The sequence below is a fragment of the Phaenicophaeus curvirostris genome, chromosome 12, assembly GCF_032191515.1.
Source record: "Phaenicophaeus curvirostris isolate KB17595 chromosome 12, BPBGC_Pcur_1.0, whole genome shotgun sequence".
Taxonomy (NCBI): Eukaryota; Metazoa; Chordata; class Aves; order Cuculiformes; family Cuculidae; genus Phaenicophaeus; species Phaenicophaeus curvirostris.
This window is the reverse complement of record NC_091403.1, coordinates 13,820,569-13,838,555: the sequence shown is the minus strand read 5'-3', so window position 1 is coordinate 13,838,555 and position 17,987 is coordinate 13,820,569. Positions and strand designations below refer to the sequence as shown.

Below are 17,987 nucleotides of genomic sequence, written 5' to 3'. Positions count from 1 at the left end.
TAGCCCTTGGAGGACTAAAAATTATGCACTGTTTATTTCTTTTATGAAGGTAAGGTTGAAGAGATATGGATAAGAACTGACATTATTTAAGGCAGCCAAAGCTTACTAACTTTGAAGACAGACCATCAGCAGAGATTGCACTGAGGTCTTTGATTTCCTGCGCTAGAGCCTTCACACAGCGGCATCCAAATAAATGTGCCCTTGAAGCACCATCTAGTGTTTAATGTGTGTTACGGTAGCTCCCATCCACTGGAATTATTTTTACTGCATTCAGAAAAAAACCATTCCAAAGACAATAGTCCATTGGACCAATTCTGTTCCAGGAGAAATGCCAATTCAAAACAAAGGGTTACCAGAAAGCAAAGCCAAATCTGCAAGGATCATTAAAAACAACTGAGGAGCAAACAACCATTAGCACCTCTGCAGCAGATCTGCAAGATCCAAATTGGACATGAACATGAACCATCACTTCAGCATCCCCTCCACAGATGCCGACAGTGCAAACCATGAAACTTCTGCACAAAGGTTCATTGTTTCTATCTCCATGACTCTGAGTTTGACAATCTGGAAAGGAAGCTTGGAGGAAACCTCCAAGTTCTGCTTCATTTCATGTTGAACCATGTGAAACCACAAACTCCGAAGAATTCTATGGATTTCTGATGTTGACTGAAAGTATTATTTAATCTGCACAAGCTTAAAGATGAGAGATGTCAACTAGCATTATTTAGGGCTTTCAAACATGCTACTTTCAGCATAAAAAGACTAATTACACAAAACTGGTGTGCCAGATTAACAAAAAAACAAGCTATTTGTGAGCACATCTATATTTCAATGATTACAGCTTGCAGCTACAATACAGGTGTAGTCATCCAAACAGTGCTCCCAAAATCTGATAGCCACAGACATACAAAGAGCTCTCAGAAGACTTGTGTCAAAAGATAGATAGCATATCACACTGGAGAAGGGCCTGAATGTAGTCATACAGGGGGTTTGGGGCTGCTCAGAGGCTCTATGCAATTGCTGTCTTCATCAGCTTGAAACAACAGGTAGTCTCCTACCTTAAGCAGGCAGACACTGCTATGACTTCCAAGAACTGAGTAGGTATTAAGAGAAGTATTGTGAAGTAGGAAGAAATGACACTTACTTCAAGCTGGAAGAGCCCCAGTGGAACTTCTTTTAGTGAGTTCTCAGAAAAATCCACTTCTCTGAGGTGATTTTTCCAGAAAACAGTAAATGCATCAGGCAGGAATTCCAATGAGTTTCTAGATGCTTTGCAACATTTCTGGAAAACATAAAATAAAAAAACATTCACAGAGTAGTAATCATCTTTTTAAATAATGAGGTAGATCAGCTGTCACATGTTTAAGACATAAATAAATTCATTCTCTTTCACTATTTTGATCTAGATAAATTAACGTGCATGCAGGCACCTAGGATTTGTTGAGGAGATGCACTCCCTTAATTGATGGGCAAATCCTTTGGTGGTCAAAAAGTATTTCAAAAGGTATTTTGAAAATTATCCTCATTTGTTTTTCAACCATAAACAAACACTTCACCAAAATATACTGTTCTCCCACTGTCCCTGCAACAATGCAGAATAAAGTCACAGTGACAGGTGGATATAAATGCCCTAGTTAGACATGGGTTTGGGCAAAGTTAACTCTGAATAGAGTGTTCTGCAAAATGATCCTAACAATACTTTTGCTCGTAGCTATAGAGAAAATGAATACATCCATATAAGATGTTTCTAGAAGCTTCCCACCAATGCCATCAACATGGTGAGGACAGGGTAGGACCTCAGAAAGACTTATCTGAGACCCATAAACTGAAGCAGGCAGGGGCACTTGTACAGAAACGGAACAGCCTTTTAGCCCAAGAGGCCTGACAGCTTTGTAAGTATCACAGTATAATTTTTTGCATCATTTCAACAGCTTTTTCGGCCTCTGACTCTTTCAGAGCAGTTTGACTTACCAAGGGGCAGGCCCAGGGATCTGGAAACACTTTCAGCTGATTTCTGGAAACATTCAGTATGTTTAGGGACTTGAAGCAGTATAGAAAAACCGTTGGAAGTTCCACCAACCTGTTGTCAGAGACGTCAAGCTCCTGCAGCTTCCTTAAACCAATCCAATTAGTTGCTAGAAAACACGAAACATCGTAGATTTAGTGTAAGCATGTCTGATCTAGCGAGATGATGCATACTTGCTAGATAAGAACCAAAGGATTTAATGACTGCTAAAGAAGAACCAGGTCTTTACACCAGGTGTTTGGACAAAGGATTGAGAGATGCCAAGCATCTCTAGCTAATACTGCCTTTAAGTCATTATTATAACAATCTGGTGTTCTCCCTTACAGATGAGGCCTTGAAATATAAGCATAACACTGGACCGTACATACTGTTTTCCTCGTCAAATAACTTCTCCATATAGTTTTTGGAAGCGATGAGTTTTTTAAGGTTTTTAAGATGTAGGAATCCAGAAGGGAGAGTAGAGAGCCTGTTGCTGGATACGTCGACCTCGAGTAACCTGTGAGTACAGAAGATACCAAGTCAGGCACTGACAAAATGCTAGCAGACTCCTGTTGCCACAGTAATTTCTTTTACCAGGACATCTATAGATCTGAATGAAAGCAGCTGGAAAGCACTTTCACAGGGCAAAGCAAAAAAACCCTTATTTATAAAATTAACCCTTCTGGGGGTTGCAGAAGCAACATGAGACAATACAGAATTGAAAGTCCCTACAGTTGACCTCACAACTAACTTGGAAACACTGGGAATGAAAAGACCAAATCTTAAGTTAAGCCTTGCATCAGACAGAAAATAAACCAAGAAGCTCCTGCATATGCTTTTCACTTACGCAATTTCACACTAGCACAACTGACTCATTTGCACTTGTGGGTTCAGTTTGCTGTAAGCATCCAGCACACACACCTTGTACATATAATTTCATCAGAAGACTGTACACTGGGTAACTCTGTCAGCCGATTGTCAGCCAGGCTGAGCTTCCTGAGATTTATCAGGCCCCACGGTATCACGGATGGAAGGGAGACCAGGCAGTTGGCAGAGAGATCAAGCTCTGTTATCTGACAGGAGATATCAATCAGCCAGTCCAGATCCACCCAGGGAAGTTTGAGGTTTGACCAGTTCACGCACAAAGCCTGCAGATGTCAAAGACAAAACCATGTTAGTAAAATCCCAGTCACTCTCAGCCTGTGCCACACTGTTGGGAATCTGGCAGATTAAAGCACAGACCATAAACATTTTGCTCACTTTCCAATTTGCTTTTAGGAACTGACTCAGAGCTGAAATCATGCCAGGATATCAGCAGCCCCCACCACGTAGTTGCTCCATGATCTCACTCCAAAGACCATAAGCAAGTGGAAGCAGGGGACCTGGACTCCTTCACCACTCCATAAACCAGCTCCAGTGTGCCCCACTAAGGGTGAGCTGCCCTTGCCTGAAACCAGCGCTTCCATCTGAGAGCTGGACAGACTCCCACGGTTTGTTCATCCAACAGTGCACTGTGAGTTTCCATGGGGCTGGGCTCCCTGCCCTGCAAGATGCATTTGCACCCCACACCAGCAGCATGATAGGGGCAGATCATGGAAATCTATCTTATATCCAGACTCTGCAGCCTGAATTTCACCCTTGGACAGGCCTTGCATTGCTGCTCAGACCTCCAAGGGACTCCGAACACCAACAGAGGTCAGACGGCTCCAGAGGAACCCCTGAGGTGCAGTCGGTCTCTGAAACACTTGTGAATCATTGCTTGCACATCTGTAGAGAAGACAGAGACAGACCTGCTGAGTCTTTTAATGACTTCTTATGAGAAGGCCGGTTGCTGTAATAATTAATACACACCCAGGCACTGCTCTTCCATCTTAAACCTTCCAACCACAAGCAGCATTAATTTTATTAATTGTATTAATTTTATATTCCTGTTGATTTTAGGTTTTGCGAAGGAACATCTGTTAAAGGCAAGCAGAGGCAAATGGTCTCTTGTAAAGCATTTATTTCTAAACACTTGAAGTTTGCTCAGTATCATTTAGCAAGATATTTCAGTATCTGAGAGACAGGATTTTGGCAGCTGCCTCTTTGCTAGATAATATTCTACTGCTTTTGACAGTAGGATGAGGAAGTAGTTTTATCTTATTCTGGAAGAAAACCAGAAGTTGTTGTGAAAAGCATAACTCTCTATTTCAGGCTCCACATCAGACAGAAGTAAACATGAACACACAATGGTCACCAAAGGAAGTAAACAACCCAAGGCTTCATTTTCAAGATCACTTCATTGCATTCCAATGAAATCTATGTTACAAAATACACTAACATTTAAAATGTTAGTCCCAAAACGTTTTCATAAGCTCAGTGTTTTTAACATTACTCATCCCAGAGACAGCCTCAATGAAGTGAGATTCTCCACGAGGAGGCAGCAAGGACTACACAGCAAATTTAATTTCCTTTCCAGTTCCCAATATTTAAGATTTTTAACCCCAAATCTAAAATTAAAAAGGAATATATTCTGGAAAGGGAGAGAAAGAAAAGGGAGAGAAAGAAAAGGGAGAGAAAGAAAAGGGAGAGAAAGAAAAGGGAGAGAAAGAAAAGGGAGAGAAAGAAAAGGGAGAGAAAGAAAAGGGAGAGAAAGAAAAGGGAGAGAAAGAAAAGGGAGAGAAAGAAAAGGGAGAGAAAAGTCTATCTCAAATGCCTATTTGAGTCTCATATCTCCAAATAATGAAGATCACACAGTTCAAATGCCTAGGGGAACAGAATAAAAATAAGCATAAACAGCTGCACTCTTCAGAAATTGACTAAGTGTAGAGATAGCACTGTTTTTTGTGATATCACCAGAATGGCTGTGGATGCACAGGATCCACACCACGGCCCCAAATGAAAAACAGGAATTTTCCTGGCTTTTTAAAAAACATCTGTTAGCATCTGATCTAAAGCGGAATGCTCTTTAAGATAAGCATCCATGAACAGAGTATCCAACCCCTTTAAACTATTTATGTATTTTACCTTAATAAACAGAAGCAAAAACCCTAGAATTACAACCAAAGACCTGGGCAAATATTCCATACAAAAAGCTATCCACAGGTCCTTCGGTCACACCAAAGATGCACATAAACATACAGGGCTTTGCAACTCTGGCAGTGATGGGAACAAAGGCCTGGAGAGCTGGCTTGTTCATTTGGTTTTCTCCTCACAGGAGAAAGCAGGCTCTTGTGGTTGAGATACTGAACTCGGACCGCAGAGCCCCAGATTTCTTGTGTGACACCAGTCACTGCCTTGGGCTCCCTAGACTCTGCTTGCCAGCCCATATAATGGGACAGTAATATTTCCTCTTCTCACAGGGGAACCAGGAGTAAAAATACACTATAGACTCCAACTCCCTCTTTTCTCTTCCTGCTTAATTAAACTGAAGTCAACAAAACTGCAATAAAAAAAAAATAATAAACCAGAAAAAGAGAACTGAAGGTGCTTATCCCCTCCCTCAGTTCCTGCTCCGTTTCAAGACGATGCTCTTTACAACGGGCCCATGCTCTTATTTCAATACAAAAGAAGTGGTTATCCTTTAGCACACTGACCAATGCAGTAATAATAAGATCTACAGCCTGCCTTTAGTGGGTGCAACGACTATGCATCTCTGCTGCTTCCCATTTACGACTCTGTTTTGCAACTAGACTGCTGTGTATCATTTACCTCAAAACTGCAGAGGCACAGCCTCAGGGTATGTAACATGATAAGAAGATACCTGCAGAATTCAGATAGTGACTTCTAAAACCACAGACAGGATTATGAAATCCAACGCCTGCTATGAATGCCACAGGGTAAGTGTCCTCATCTCCTTGGCAGCTTTTTGAATCTCAGCAGTAAGTGCCTTGCACTCAGTTCTCCTTCCCACACTGAGCCAAGGACTGACAGTGCCTCTTCCACCTGAGTACAACAAACTGGAGAATCAGTCAAGCCCCTCCATCTCTTAGGACACTGAATAAAATCCACCTTGGTGCTCCTAACCTGTTGTCCGTGGAGTTACCTTAGGGCTTTGCTTGGCTCAGCACTCTGAAGTGAAAATGTAATAGAATCATAGAATAGAATCATAGAATAACCAGGTTGGAAGAGACCCACCGGATCATCGAGTCCAACCGTTCCTATCAAACTCTAAACCATATCCCTCAGCACCTCGTCAACCCGTGCCTTAAACACCTCCAGGGAAGGTGACTCAACCACCTCCCTGGGCAGCTTGTTCCAGTGCCCAATGACCCTTTCTGTAAAGAATTTTTTCCTAACGTCCAGCCTAAACCTCCCCTGGCAGAGCTTGAGGCCATTCCCTCTTGTCCTGTCCCCTGTCACTTGGGAGAAGAGACCAGCACCCTCCTCTCTACAACCTCCTTTCAGGTAGTTGTAGAGAGCAATGAGGTCTCCCCTCAGCCTCCTCTTCTCCAGGCTAAACAACCCCAGCTCTCTCAGCCGCTCCTCATAAGGCCTGTTCTCCAGCCCCTTCACCAGCTTTGTTGCTCTTCTCTGGACTCGTTCCAGAGCCTCAGCATCCTTCTTGTGGTGAGAGGCCCAGAACTAAACACAGGATTCGAGGAGCGGTCTCACCAGTGCGGAGTACAGAGGGAGAATAACCTCCCTGGACCTGCTGGTCACACCGTTTCTGATACAAGCCAAGATGCCATTGGCCTTCTTGGCCACCTGGGCACACTGCTGGCTCATATTCAGTCGGTTGTCAACCAACACCCCCAGGTCCCTCTCCTCCAGGCAGCTTTCTAGACAGACTTCTCCTAGTCTGTAGCACTGCATAGGGTTGTTGTGCCCCAAGTGCAGGACCCGGCATTTGGCCTTGTTAAACCTCATGCCATTGGACTCAGCCCAGCGGTCCAGCCTGTCCAGATCCCTTTGCAGAGCTTCTCTACCCTCCAGCAGATCGACACTTCCACCCAGCTTAGTGTCGTCTGCAAACTTGCTAAGGGTGCACTCGATGCCTTCATCCAGGTCATTGATAAAGACATTGAACAGGGCTGGACCCAGCACTGAGCCCTGGGGAACCCCACTTGTCACTGGCCTCCAGCTGGATTTCACACCATTTCCCACCACTCTCTGGGCCCGGCCATCCAACCAGTTTTCCACCGCAATGCCACGAAGAGAGGGGGATTTCCTTCCCAACTCACACTTAATCATCTCCACTGTCTTTCCAGAAAAGTCTGTTTCTTCGATACCAAAGGTCTGTGATGTGGAACTTGCAGAGTCCAGTGATCAGCTCACCCCCTCTGGTACTGCCTGGTGAGCCCTGAGCTCAAACAAGAGAGGGACAGCTCCTGGGCATGACCTGACTCTGGTCAGCTTACTGCTCTTCAGAAAGGCAAGGAAAACCTCTGCAGACTTCTCTCTCCTGCCAAGGGAAGAATTCCTTATTATATGTCCTGAAAACTAAGTAGAAATCTACTGCAGCAATGTCAAGGGATATACTAAGGAAAACAAGGGACTGGAAACTGTGCGGAAGCAAGAAACCCTGCTGCTCTTGGGAAAACAATGAACTATAAATACAAGGAGTATTTACTTAGATTTGAGACCATTTGGTAAGGTGATTAAAAAAGGCTGCTGTGCATTTCTACTAAATGACATGACATTCCCCAACAGAACCTCACTCCTGCTGCAGACGGGATATTCTGAAGACCATGATCTAATTCCTCCATCAATAGAGCTGCTGTGAATCTTGAATGAAATGGTTGCAGATTTCTTTACAGATAGTGATGCAACTGAGATTAGCCAGGCAATGCATAAAGAAATCAGATTACACATGCACATATATATTTGTATGGGGAAAATGCAGCACTTTAAGCTCTTTTCTGGTCTGTAACGGGAAAAAAACTATATCCCACACCACACACTGGAAAGTTACATGCTGGCTGCACCTATCAAAGTCTGGAATCTGTGCCCAGCCACTTTACTGCAGGGGCTCTTTTTGGCATCTGTTACCTGTTCCTGTAAAAATGGAACACTTCCTCTCTTCAGTAAGACAGTGGTTTTCTGTGAGGATGAATTTATGCCAGAAAAAAAAAAAAGGAGAAACAGATATTAGAAAAATGAGATGTAACTCCTCTTTTCTCAGAAACGCAGGACTATGCACAGAGCAATAGCTGCCTGGAAGGTGTGGCAGCTAAATCAAGCTCTCCAGCCACATTTTATGCATAACTGGTAGCATTCACTGTTGTAAAATCAACTGGAGGTCAACTGTGCAGTGTTTTCACTTAAAGAGAGCACAGACAGGACAAACCCCTTTGAAGTTCTGGGCTCATTCTGAAATGACTGGTGCTTGGTCTGCCCTGTCCAAAAGGACAGACTTTAACATCCAGCTGGCTGCGATACACATTGCAGTCTCCACACAATCCTCTTTTGCTTCCTCCCAGTGCAAAATGCATCACACCCCTTACACAAGAAGACTTATATTCATCAACCTTGTGAGATGTGAGGAAAGCATTGAGGCAGCTTGTTTGCAGCTGCCATGAAGTCACGTGTTAAAAAATTAAGTTATGTGACCATCACTTTCCAGACACCTGAGCTCAGCAGACAAACTAGGACAAATCTTCCTGACTTTGGCCCAGTCAGCCAAAATGAATTCAAAACGAAAGCATGAAATAAGCAAACATATTAAAAATAAACAGCTACTAGAAGAATCAAGACCCAGTTTCTGGGTCTGATTTTTTGTTTTTTCTTTTTCTTTTAAACCAGGTCCTTCTGGCAATTAGCTGATGTTTTAAAACTGCTCTCTTCTTCACTTAGGGTGTGACAGCAGCAAAGCTGATTCATTTTTACAGCAGCTAAGTTAAATACTGCCAGCAAATTCACATGGAAAACAGACCTCTTCCCTGTGATTCAAATATTCATTCCAAGTTTACTCAAGCTGAATTATCCAGCTGGATTTTTTTTTTAATTCAAAAAGGCATGTAGTTTTATCAAATCTTATTCCAAAACATCTAGGATTTAGTTTCTTCTTGTATACCTGTCAACAAAACTATGAATCCCACATGGAGGTCTCTAAATCTGCTGGTTAAACCTAATGAAGTCAAGCTCACATATGTGGACTGTAGTTCCTAACATGCGCAGTTTTGTCAGGAATCCAGTGAGACAGGGTTTTGGCAAGAAAACAGAGAATGGAGAGGTTTGTAACACTATGAAAACCTCTCTGCTTATTTTTACTTAACATCAAAGTAGAATCAACACCCCACAACATTACGAGTTGAGCAAACAGATATTCAATGGGCAACGGGATTCGTGTAGAGCGAGCCTTGATCGAAAAAATGCCCTCAAAAGTTTTCACTGCGCAGTTTTTATGACCTGATGAAAACTGTAACTATTTAAAGCTCAGGGCTCTGATGTTCCTATTCAACAGTGGTGAATCTGAGGGGAAAACCAAAAAATGCCCAATAACTACCTTGCTGGATAAAAGTAGAAATAACATTGAATACTACGTGCTTCCCTATAAAGCTGCAACAGCGTGTGCTGCGAGACATTTTTCAGTTCTGAATAAAGGAGACTTGGATAATGGAGATTAAGGGAATCAAGAATACAGCCTAGTTATACAAAGATATGGGATAATAACAAAATGTAATAATACTCTGCATGAGAACAACATCACTCATCTGTAGGTCTCAAAGCATCATTATGTATTAAGCCTTCCAGGAGCTGTGAGATGTGAAGAATATAAATTTAAATTTAAACAGGGATGCAAACGAACTACCAAAATTGTCAAATTGCTGTCAATGGCCAAGTAGTGAACACAGTTGTTGCCAACCTGAAAAGGCTTCAATTGCTTTTTGCTGGCCTCTGCGTCCTATCAAAACCCCTCTCTGTCGGACAAGCGCAGATCAACCAATGTGACCTGATCATACACAGACTCTCCGTGCTACTCCAGAAAGCTAGGCCTGTACTGAGTGACAGTAAAGGCTACCAGTCATCTTTTACTAAGGAGGATCTGAAGTAGGGAAGATATTTTGAGCAGATGTGAGCTTGCTCTGCTTATGCTCCATATTAACAAAAAGCCACATGAGTCTATTTGTATGGGTTGTACTGAAGCTATCAGACATATGGGATGAGGAGGTTTGTATGCTCAGCTCTGTGCCACGCTAACAATCCAGGACACCACAGAGCTTGTGGCATTACCTTACAACCAGAATGCACAACAGAAACCTAAATGAAATGATTATCCTGGAGTCACAGAGGAAGCCTGTGATAGTGCTTATTTCTCTGGACGACTTTGAGCACAAAGTCAACGCTTCTTTTCCAGAGCGTATGCCTGGTTCACACACTGATATTAAAATTGCCAAGCAGAAGCTGCCACACACAGCATCTTGCACAATGATGCCCCACATTTTACACCTTGCAATTCAGCACTGGCATGAAAGCCACTTTCACAGCTTGTTCTCTAAATGTAGCAAACCACAAGGCTCTTAGTTGAGAAGAAGAGTCACCATCCACATGGTATACAAAGACAAATATTAATTATTAACTTGATGCTCTTTTAGAAGAATGTCTCTTGACACAGATAAATGGCTACTTACTGGTTTTGCCAGAGCACTACCTGGTAGCAGGCTCGTCTCAATGAAATACTTCCTCAGAAGGTGTTTGCTGGATTCAGGACTGTCCATCAGGATATAGGAACAAAAGAAAGCTCCGTTCCGTAATAAGAACACGGCTACGTCTTCATTCCCTTTAGAGAAAAGACAGATTGTCTGCTCTCTTCTTCTCAAATAAATGAAACAGCCAGGAGCTGAACAGAAAACCTGGGAAATAACCACTTCTGAAAAAACCCACGGGGGTGTGCGAAAAGGGAACTGAACTGTATAAAGACTGTTTCCTCCAATTACAGGATTTAGTTAGGTCAAACTGAGAGAGCAAAGCACTGGCCCAAGATCTTTCTTTTTTGACTTTTTTTCCCCTGTCTTATGAAACTATACACATAGGTGCGCTTTGAAATGTAAATTATTCAGCCTAAGTCAAATGTGTGCCAGAGTGTTCACAACAATAATGCTTTTACTTGCAAGGTGCCTATTTTTGAAGGGTCTTTTCCCTAGGAGTTTAAAGAGGAAAGGTCAGCCTCTTAGCATTTACAGTGATCTAGCTAAGGAAGGCCCTGACTTAAATTTGGTAAGATAAAAGATTCAGAGTCAATTTTATTTTAATTTTTCCCACTAGAAATCCAGAACAATTCCAAGCAAGCCAGTCCGTAGTGACACCTTCCTACACATGAATAACTCAGCCCATTTTTTAAAAGGCATTGCAGAAAAGGGGCAAAGTTTTGAAGCATGCAAATACATACCTGCCTTTATAGCAGCATACAGGGGCAACCGTATAAGAACTGGAAACTCATTCTTCCTGACTGCACAGCTCTCTGGGTCAGCACTGTATGCACGAATTAGGAGTTTTACTATGTCCAAATGTCCCTGCTGGCAGGCAATGGCCAGCATCCAGTTCAGGAGTTGTTGGCAACTACTAGGACCTACCAAAAAGAAACAGTAATTGACTTAGTTGATGTCACTAGGTTGCAACATACAGCAGTCATTCAGAAATAGTGGCTGTGGGAAGAGTACAGGGTGAAGCCCCTGAGGACAAAGGAGCAGACTGTGCCACAAAAGTGTGTTACAGCAAAGTCCTAAGCTGGCCAGGCACAAACTTTTAGCTTTGCTGAACTGTTCTTCTGTTACCTACCCTGCTAACAGGCAAACTTTTTTTGACTGTCCCTGACCTAATCATGCATAAGTTGGCAAGAGTGGAAGGATTCAAGGACGTCTGCTAGGCTTCCATCAGAAAAATCAAACATCTAATCCCAAACAGAAGTGGCAGGGGAAGACCAGGACTGTCTTTGCATCCATAGGCAACAGGCCTGATTCAACAGCTGTTAGATCCAAAAATTCAAGATAGGCCACTTCTTCCAAGTTCATGAGAGAGGATACAAAGAATTAGGAAAACCAGTTGCCTTTTCATGCTACACAAAAAAAAAAAAAGAAAAAAAAAAAGACCCTTTCCCCTTGAAATATTTCATTTTGGGTGAATTCTTTAACATCAATTCATAGCAAAGTTAGACAACAGTTGTTTAAGGGTAAAAACTAAAATACCACATTCTGATTTCTGCATGCATTTGCTAATGTTTTAGTCATCCAAAAAAAAGCTTCTTTTACTGAATTAATGTTTTTCCTGTAGCACACTGCTTCCCTAGGTGTGCATAATTCTGTCTATGTAAATAAATTTCCAGGACAGGATTGTTTCTATTAACAATAAGCAGCCTTCAAATCTCCCCAGATTCACAGTGTCACCTCCATCTACTTTACAAATTCACATCCCCTTTGAAATGCTTACAGAAACATCCACAATTTTCATGTCTACTTTTTTTTTGTAGTTTCTTCATGTGGAAATTAGGTTGCTGTTTGCGCTCATAAAAACTTGAATGTAGCATTCACCCTCATACTGCGCAAAACAGGCTCTACTTCAGCTGTAAGCCACAAGAAGTTTATACTGAGCCAGACAGAACCACTGCAGTGCACCAGCCAAATTGCCAATTCATGCAATTTATTCTTAATCCCTGTGATTGGTTTCTATCTGAATTCCCAGGAAAACAATGGGAAGTCCTGCATACAACCCTCTGAAAGCTGCAGTCAGGATACTGCACCTCTCGAAGCAAGGGTTTAAGGGAAATCAGTTAGTTCTAAACCGAGCTAAGTTTCCAGAAACTACTTAAAATCACATTTCATTACTGAGAGCATTACATTAATATAACCTAATTTTTGCTACTAGGTTACAAAACCAGCATTGTCAGCCTCCTTTCTAGTGGAAGGAAACATTAGGTTTAAGTGCATGCCCCACACTGGAACATTTCTTTTGCTTATTAGTGCTCTAACAGTTTAAGAACATCAAAGAAGCAGGTTTCCCGGCAGGTTATTCCTGTTCTCACTGAGGTCACTGGCAGGTATATAGCTCCAGTAAGGAGCTAGAGCTATATTCAGGCCAAATATTGCAGAGGGCTAGCTTAGCTGTTGTGGTTACTGTGGTGTCTGAGGTCGAGATAGTGATTCGCCTTGGCTGCTATGCAGGACCACCAGACTCTGAATCCATAGAGGGTCCCAGTAAAAAGTGAGCTGGCAAGCCCACAGGATGCTAAGAGAGCAAGACTCAAACAGAAGTTCCTGGCCCTGACTCACAGTAATGCTCTTTCTCCTGCCTTCCTCTCTCCCCAGCTGTCTTAAAAACCGTGTGTAGGTCTAAAAATGTCTCTGTTCTGCTCTAAAATACATTTAAAAATAAAATGCAAATAAAATACAATGGTTCTAAACAAGAAATTCCCCTAAAGTCAGATCAAAACACTAACGGGAGAGCACAGAATATGCTGCCAGCTGTGCACCCAAACCGTTACTTGCCAGACAGTTGTGCTGCTCTCTCACTCCCAGCACCACTGTGTCTGCTGGATCAGTGAAGTGGGATGATGCTGTTTCCTGAAAATCCCTTATTTTCTCTGTGGGGTCTAGGATGTTATCCAGCTGCAAGGGCTAATTGAATGAATAGTTTAAATGGCATCTTCCTCCACTTCCAATTTGCAAACACGGAATATCTTTATGCGTGTATTTTTCCCCCATCAGCGAAGTTTTCTTCAAACACAGCAGAGATTAGATCCCTCCATGCACTTTCCCATGTCTATGTCCCTCCTGTTTCAAGCAATGTGAAAAAAAAGCCTGCTTGAAGCTATAGCATACAGCTACCAAAAAGCCTGAGGAAAGGCAGAGGCAACCTAATATGCTTACCATGCAAGGAATCCAGCAGCTCTTTCACAACATCCTTATGTCCAAAATATGCAGCCACCACAGCTGCATTGTCATCATTAGGTTCTGTTGGCAACATCACTAATGCTTCCTTCAATAAATACCTCACTGCCTGAAGATCTCCATATGCTGCTGCAATACCTAAAAGTTGGCACTGGTAAAGAAAACACAGCAGATTAAATTCTCCATAAAGGCACTGGGCAGAAAAAGAGAGCATTTCTCAAGCCATGTATTTATTAGTGCCATATTTATTATGCAAATGCATACTCCTGTCACTGTGGTTAACTGAGGATATCATAAACACTAGTAGCCATTATAATAATTGCTGTCAATATATTAATTATATTAATTCCGGGGGGTTGCTTTAAAGTTTTTTGGATGGCTTTACCACAAAAGCTCCATGGCACAGAAAGGTGAGTGAAATCCATTTTTCTGGACCAGTGGGAAAAGCACTTGCACAGCTCTGCTGCAAGATGCAGTATTTACTCTTTTGGAGTCCAGTATGCCTGGACTTGGCACGTAGTAGCCTCCCAAAATGCTAAGATAAACTCCTTGCAAAGAGCAGGTTCAAAATGAGGGTTCTGAAGTCAGAGCAGTGCACAGACAAACAGCAAAATCTTGCTGAGGGCCATTAACCATCTTTTCACTGACTGAGGAATACATTTTTTTGTTAAGTCTATAAATTTCTTCCTTTTGATGGGGAAAAATTTATTTCCCTGTATTAGAGGCCATAGCACCAGAAAACCTCCTCCTGCAGCCTGCTGTTCCTACATATGCACTGCCCTATGGTCTGTCTCATCTTTCTGATCAGTGCTTTCAAGGGCAAGTACTTCCCCTGAGCACGTGTTTTTGAAGTGCCTCACAGAACCAGCCACGTCTGGGACCCCACAGCACCAGCATAAGGTATATAATGGAATGGATTTCCTGCATGAGAATTTGTGGAAGACAGCAGTTTGGCATTCTGGTTTCTTTCCCAATAAAATTCGAGAAAGTGCAGTAACCTAACCCTACCTTTTCCACTTGCAGTGCAGTCTCCTCACATGACAACTTAATCAACTCTTGGGCCTTGCTGATGTCACCAGCTTTGTAAGCATCCTGAATGCTTTCTGTCACAGGTGTCTGAATTACGGAGACATCGCCAACTGTGGACTGTTTGCCACCCATGTCCACAGTTCCTGCAGTAAAAACAGAAAAAAAGGGGTCAGGAAAAAGCACCTGTTTGTTACTCATGCACAGCTGCAACATCAATACATCCTGGCATCCTGGGTGAACTATTTTCAGTGGAGTATTTACTGCACACAATTTAAAAATGAAGAAGAAACCTCAACACTCAGTCACCTGATAAAAGAAAGTGATAACACGCTAAAGTACTTTCCAGCAGGGACATGAAATTAAAGGGAAAGCAAGTTCCCCAGCTGCTCTCGGAGGTGGTTTCCAAAGGACAGTGTGAAAGCTCAAACACACATGCAGACACGTCCGCTCCATGGCAGCCTGCGATGATCGACCTCCTGCTGCAGGAAAAGGGAAGGGAAGGGCTTACAGGAGACTGGCACCTGCGATTCTTCTGAAGAAGTAAGGTGTCTGCATGATCTTCAAAGCAATTATTTTATTATTAGCCTTGCTTCAGTCACACTTCATTCACCTCCTGACAACAGCCTAATGAAACCCCACTGCACTTCTCCAGCACTTTCAACAAGGACTTTATACACTCAATGAATGTTACGGAAGAGAAATTGGGAATATTTTTACACCAGGAATATAGAGTAAATGGAGATTATGCAAGATGCTCAGTATCACCCTGATCAATCCTGAAGAGTCTTCTAGGCTAGACTCTTTTTTTTGAAATGTCATTAGGAGCCAGAAGAGTTTTTACATGTCAAAGATTAAAAGCCGCAAACCATTAGAGAGGATGCTTGTGGTGGGTGGGTAAGGACGAGACAGCCATGACTTCTCACATCTGCCCACCCTCCCAGCTACCAGGACAAGCAAAGCTGCAGGAAAGTCCTGGAACTATGAGTAAGATGTTCAGGTCTTCTCCTGAATGGCACGCATGAGAGAGAGAACAAACACTTTTCATTTGAAAAGACACCATTTCATACTCACTTTTTCCTGCTAAACATTATTGTTACTGTTTATTTGCAACTGGCCAAATAAAGCCCTGAAGTGCACAGATTTTCACATATGTTAACAAGGATTTTTTCCTAATAGACACATCTGACATGCAGGGCCTGGTTTAATGCAGCCTGGAAAAAATAAATAAATTTGGACCAATCTATAACCATCAGTAAATATCATTGAATAATGCAGTCTGAATCACCACTATATTCTGACTAACACTTCTCATCAATTATTCAAATGAAGCTCAAATCACTCAGACATCAGAGACGGCTCCAGAGATTCATGCCATTAAAAATGTGCCCACATCAATAACCTTTCTCAGATGAGGCAGAACGTGTGAAGGACAAGCAGCAGAAATCAAGGCAGATGAACATGGTGTAAAATTACAATATAATAAACAGCATCTTCCAGTTCATGTTAATAGGTGCAGTGCCTTCAAAATTTTAGAGGGTACCTGGGAAAAGAAATAAATCCAGTATTCGGTCCAGTCTTTCAGAGCAGACCACTCACCTGTATGGCACCCCTAAGAATATTGCATGTGATTAAATTCCCTTTTTAATGGACACCAAAGTAGGAAATGTAAACATTGCTTAGGCAAGTAACTGTTTAAAGGGTGATAGAAGAAAGAACTTTAAGGCAAAACAGTTCTCCAGTCTAAGCAAGTCAGAACTGGACTAAATAAAATCAAAAAGTACAGATCCGAGGAAACACTGCAGTTACTGGAACATGCAGCCTCCCCACGCTCAGTGCTCTGTGATGAAATCCTGAACCTACAAACACTGGAATTCCCCTTGGAGGAAAAAAACACCCGACACTGGAGATACAAAACAGCTGGAAAGCAGAGCAGAAAGCCCTGTAAATCAGGGCTGGCAAAACACAGTAACTTAAATCTGGTTACTAAAAGAAATGCTGAAAGGAAGGACAAATTTTACTTCCTTCCAGCCTCAATCCAGATTCTGTGAACTATCACTCAAGCCCCACATCTGCAGCCATTCCACGTGTAAACGCACATCTCTTCTGCCCAAGAACTGAGCAGAGCCATCCATCTTTCTTTCTTTTTAAATCATAGCCAGGGAAGGTAGAAGTACAAGTATCTCATGTTTAGAGATTAACTGGGGATCTGGGAGATTCTGGTGTCACTTCCTCATCTATTAGAGAGATCTACAGCCAACCTCTCATGCATCTGCACACCAGAGTTCTTATTACAGGAGCACTTTCCACCTCTTCTATTGGAGCTGCCCCATGTGCAGGGAGGACTACCGAATCAGTTGGTCGGGGACCACAACATTGTAACCGAGGGAAGGAGGAACCCTGCAAACTAGACCCTAATCCCAAGATCGCTTCAGTGTTTTAATGAATGACTATTTCATGAAACTGCTTGGCTAATGTGTCATGCGTCCTCCTACATCTTTGGTCCCCTCAAGAGTTCTTAAGTCCTTTGTAGTGTAATAGCTTAGTTATAATGGCCACTACCATCACAACTGTTTGGAGAACAGAGGCTGGACATCAGCCACCATGGTCTGCTCATGATCGTTAGGTACAGACTTCTGGGCACTCCAGGAACATGAAGGTCAGAAATGGCTGGCTTCATGGAGCTCATTCACTCCTAGAGTTAGCTGGCAGTTTAAACAAAGTCTTTGCGATATCAACTTTAGTCTTGTCTTGGGCAAATAAGAACTGTTTATTGATCTGCCCAGTTTTGAACATTTGAACATCCATCAAGCAGAAGTCAATAAAAGCTCCACTGAATGTAAGAAAACTGGGCAATTCTACAGTAAGAAAACGATATATCTATACTTAAACATTCTTGCCAGAAAGATAATGCTGCTCATCGTTCAAGTTTCTTAGGTAACCATCATCAAAACTTCTTCTTATGACTGCATTCTTTATAGTAAATTTACCTCCTGCCTAAGACCTGAGGAAAAAAGCTGCCAAAAAGCAGCAAAAAACACCAGCCTTGCAACTGAACTAATTACTACCCTGACAAGAGCAAAACTGGTGAGATACACAGTGATAAAAAAGCTTGCCCTCAGCCAACAACTGTACTCACATGATTCTGTCAA

General features: G+C 42.3%; 1 protein-coding gene across 4 annotated transcripts in view; it reads right to left on the bottom strand.

The window, feature by feature from the left end:
• LRRK1 (leucine rich repeat kinase 1) overlaps positions 1 to 17,987 on the bottom strand; it is an 84,181-nt gene that overhangs the window by 46,947 nt on the left and 19,247 nt on the right. For 3 of the 4 annotated variants that reach the window (XM_069867134.1, XM_069867136.1, XM_069867135.1), the window contains 8 exons: positions 14,818 to 14,981; positions 13,789 to 13,960; positions 11,316 to 11,495; positions 10,558 to 10,706; positions 2,927 to 3,153; positions 2,395 to 2,522; positions 1,972 to 2,135; positions 1,145 to 1,282 (listed from right to left, as the gene is read on the bottom strand). In XM_069867134.1, coding sequence (XP_069723235.1) covers positions 1,145 to 1,282; positions 1,972 to 2,135; positions 2,395 to 2,522; positions 2,927 to 3,153; positions 10,558 to 10,706; positions 11,316 to 11,495; positions 13,789 to 13,960; positions 14,818 to 14,981 — 1,322 coding nt within the window. Of the gene's footprint in view, positions 1 to 1,144; positions 1,283 to 1,971; positions 2,136 to 2,394; positions 2,523 to 2,926; positions 3,154 to 10,557; positions 10,707 to 11,315; positions 11,496 to 13,788; positions 13,961 to 14,817; positions 14,982 to 17,987 lie in introns of those variants that run through there. The other variant, XM_069867138.1, reaches the window with a different exon arrangement.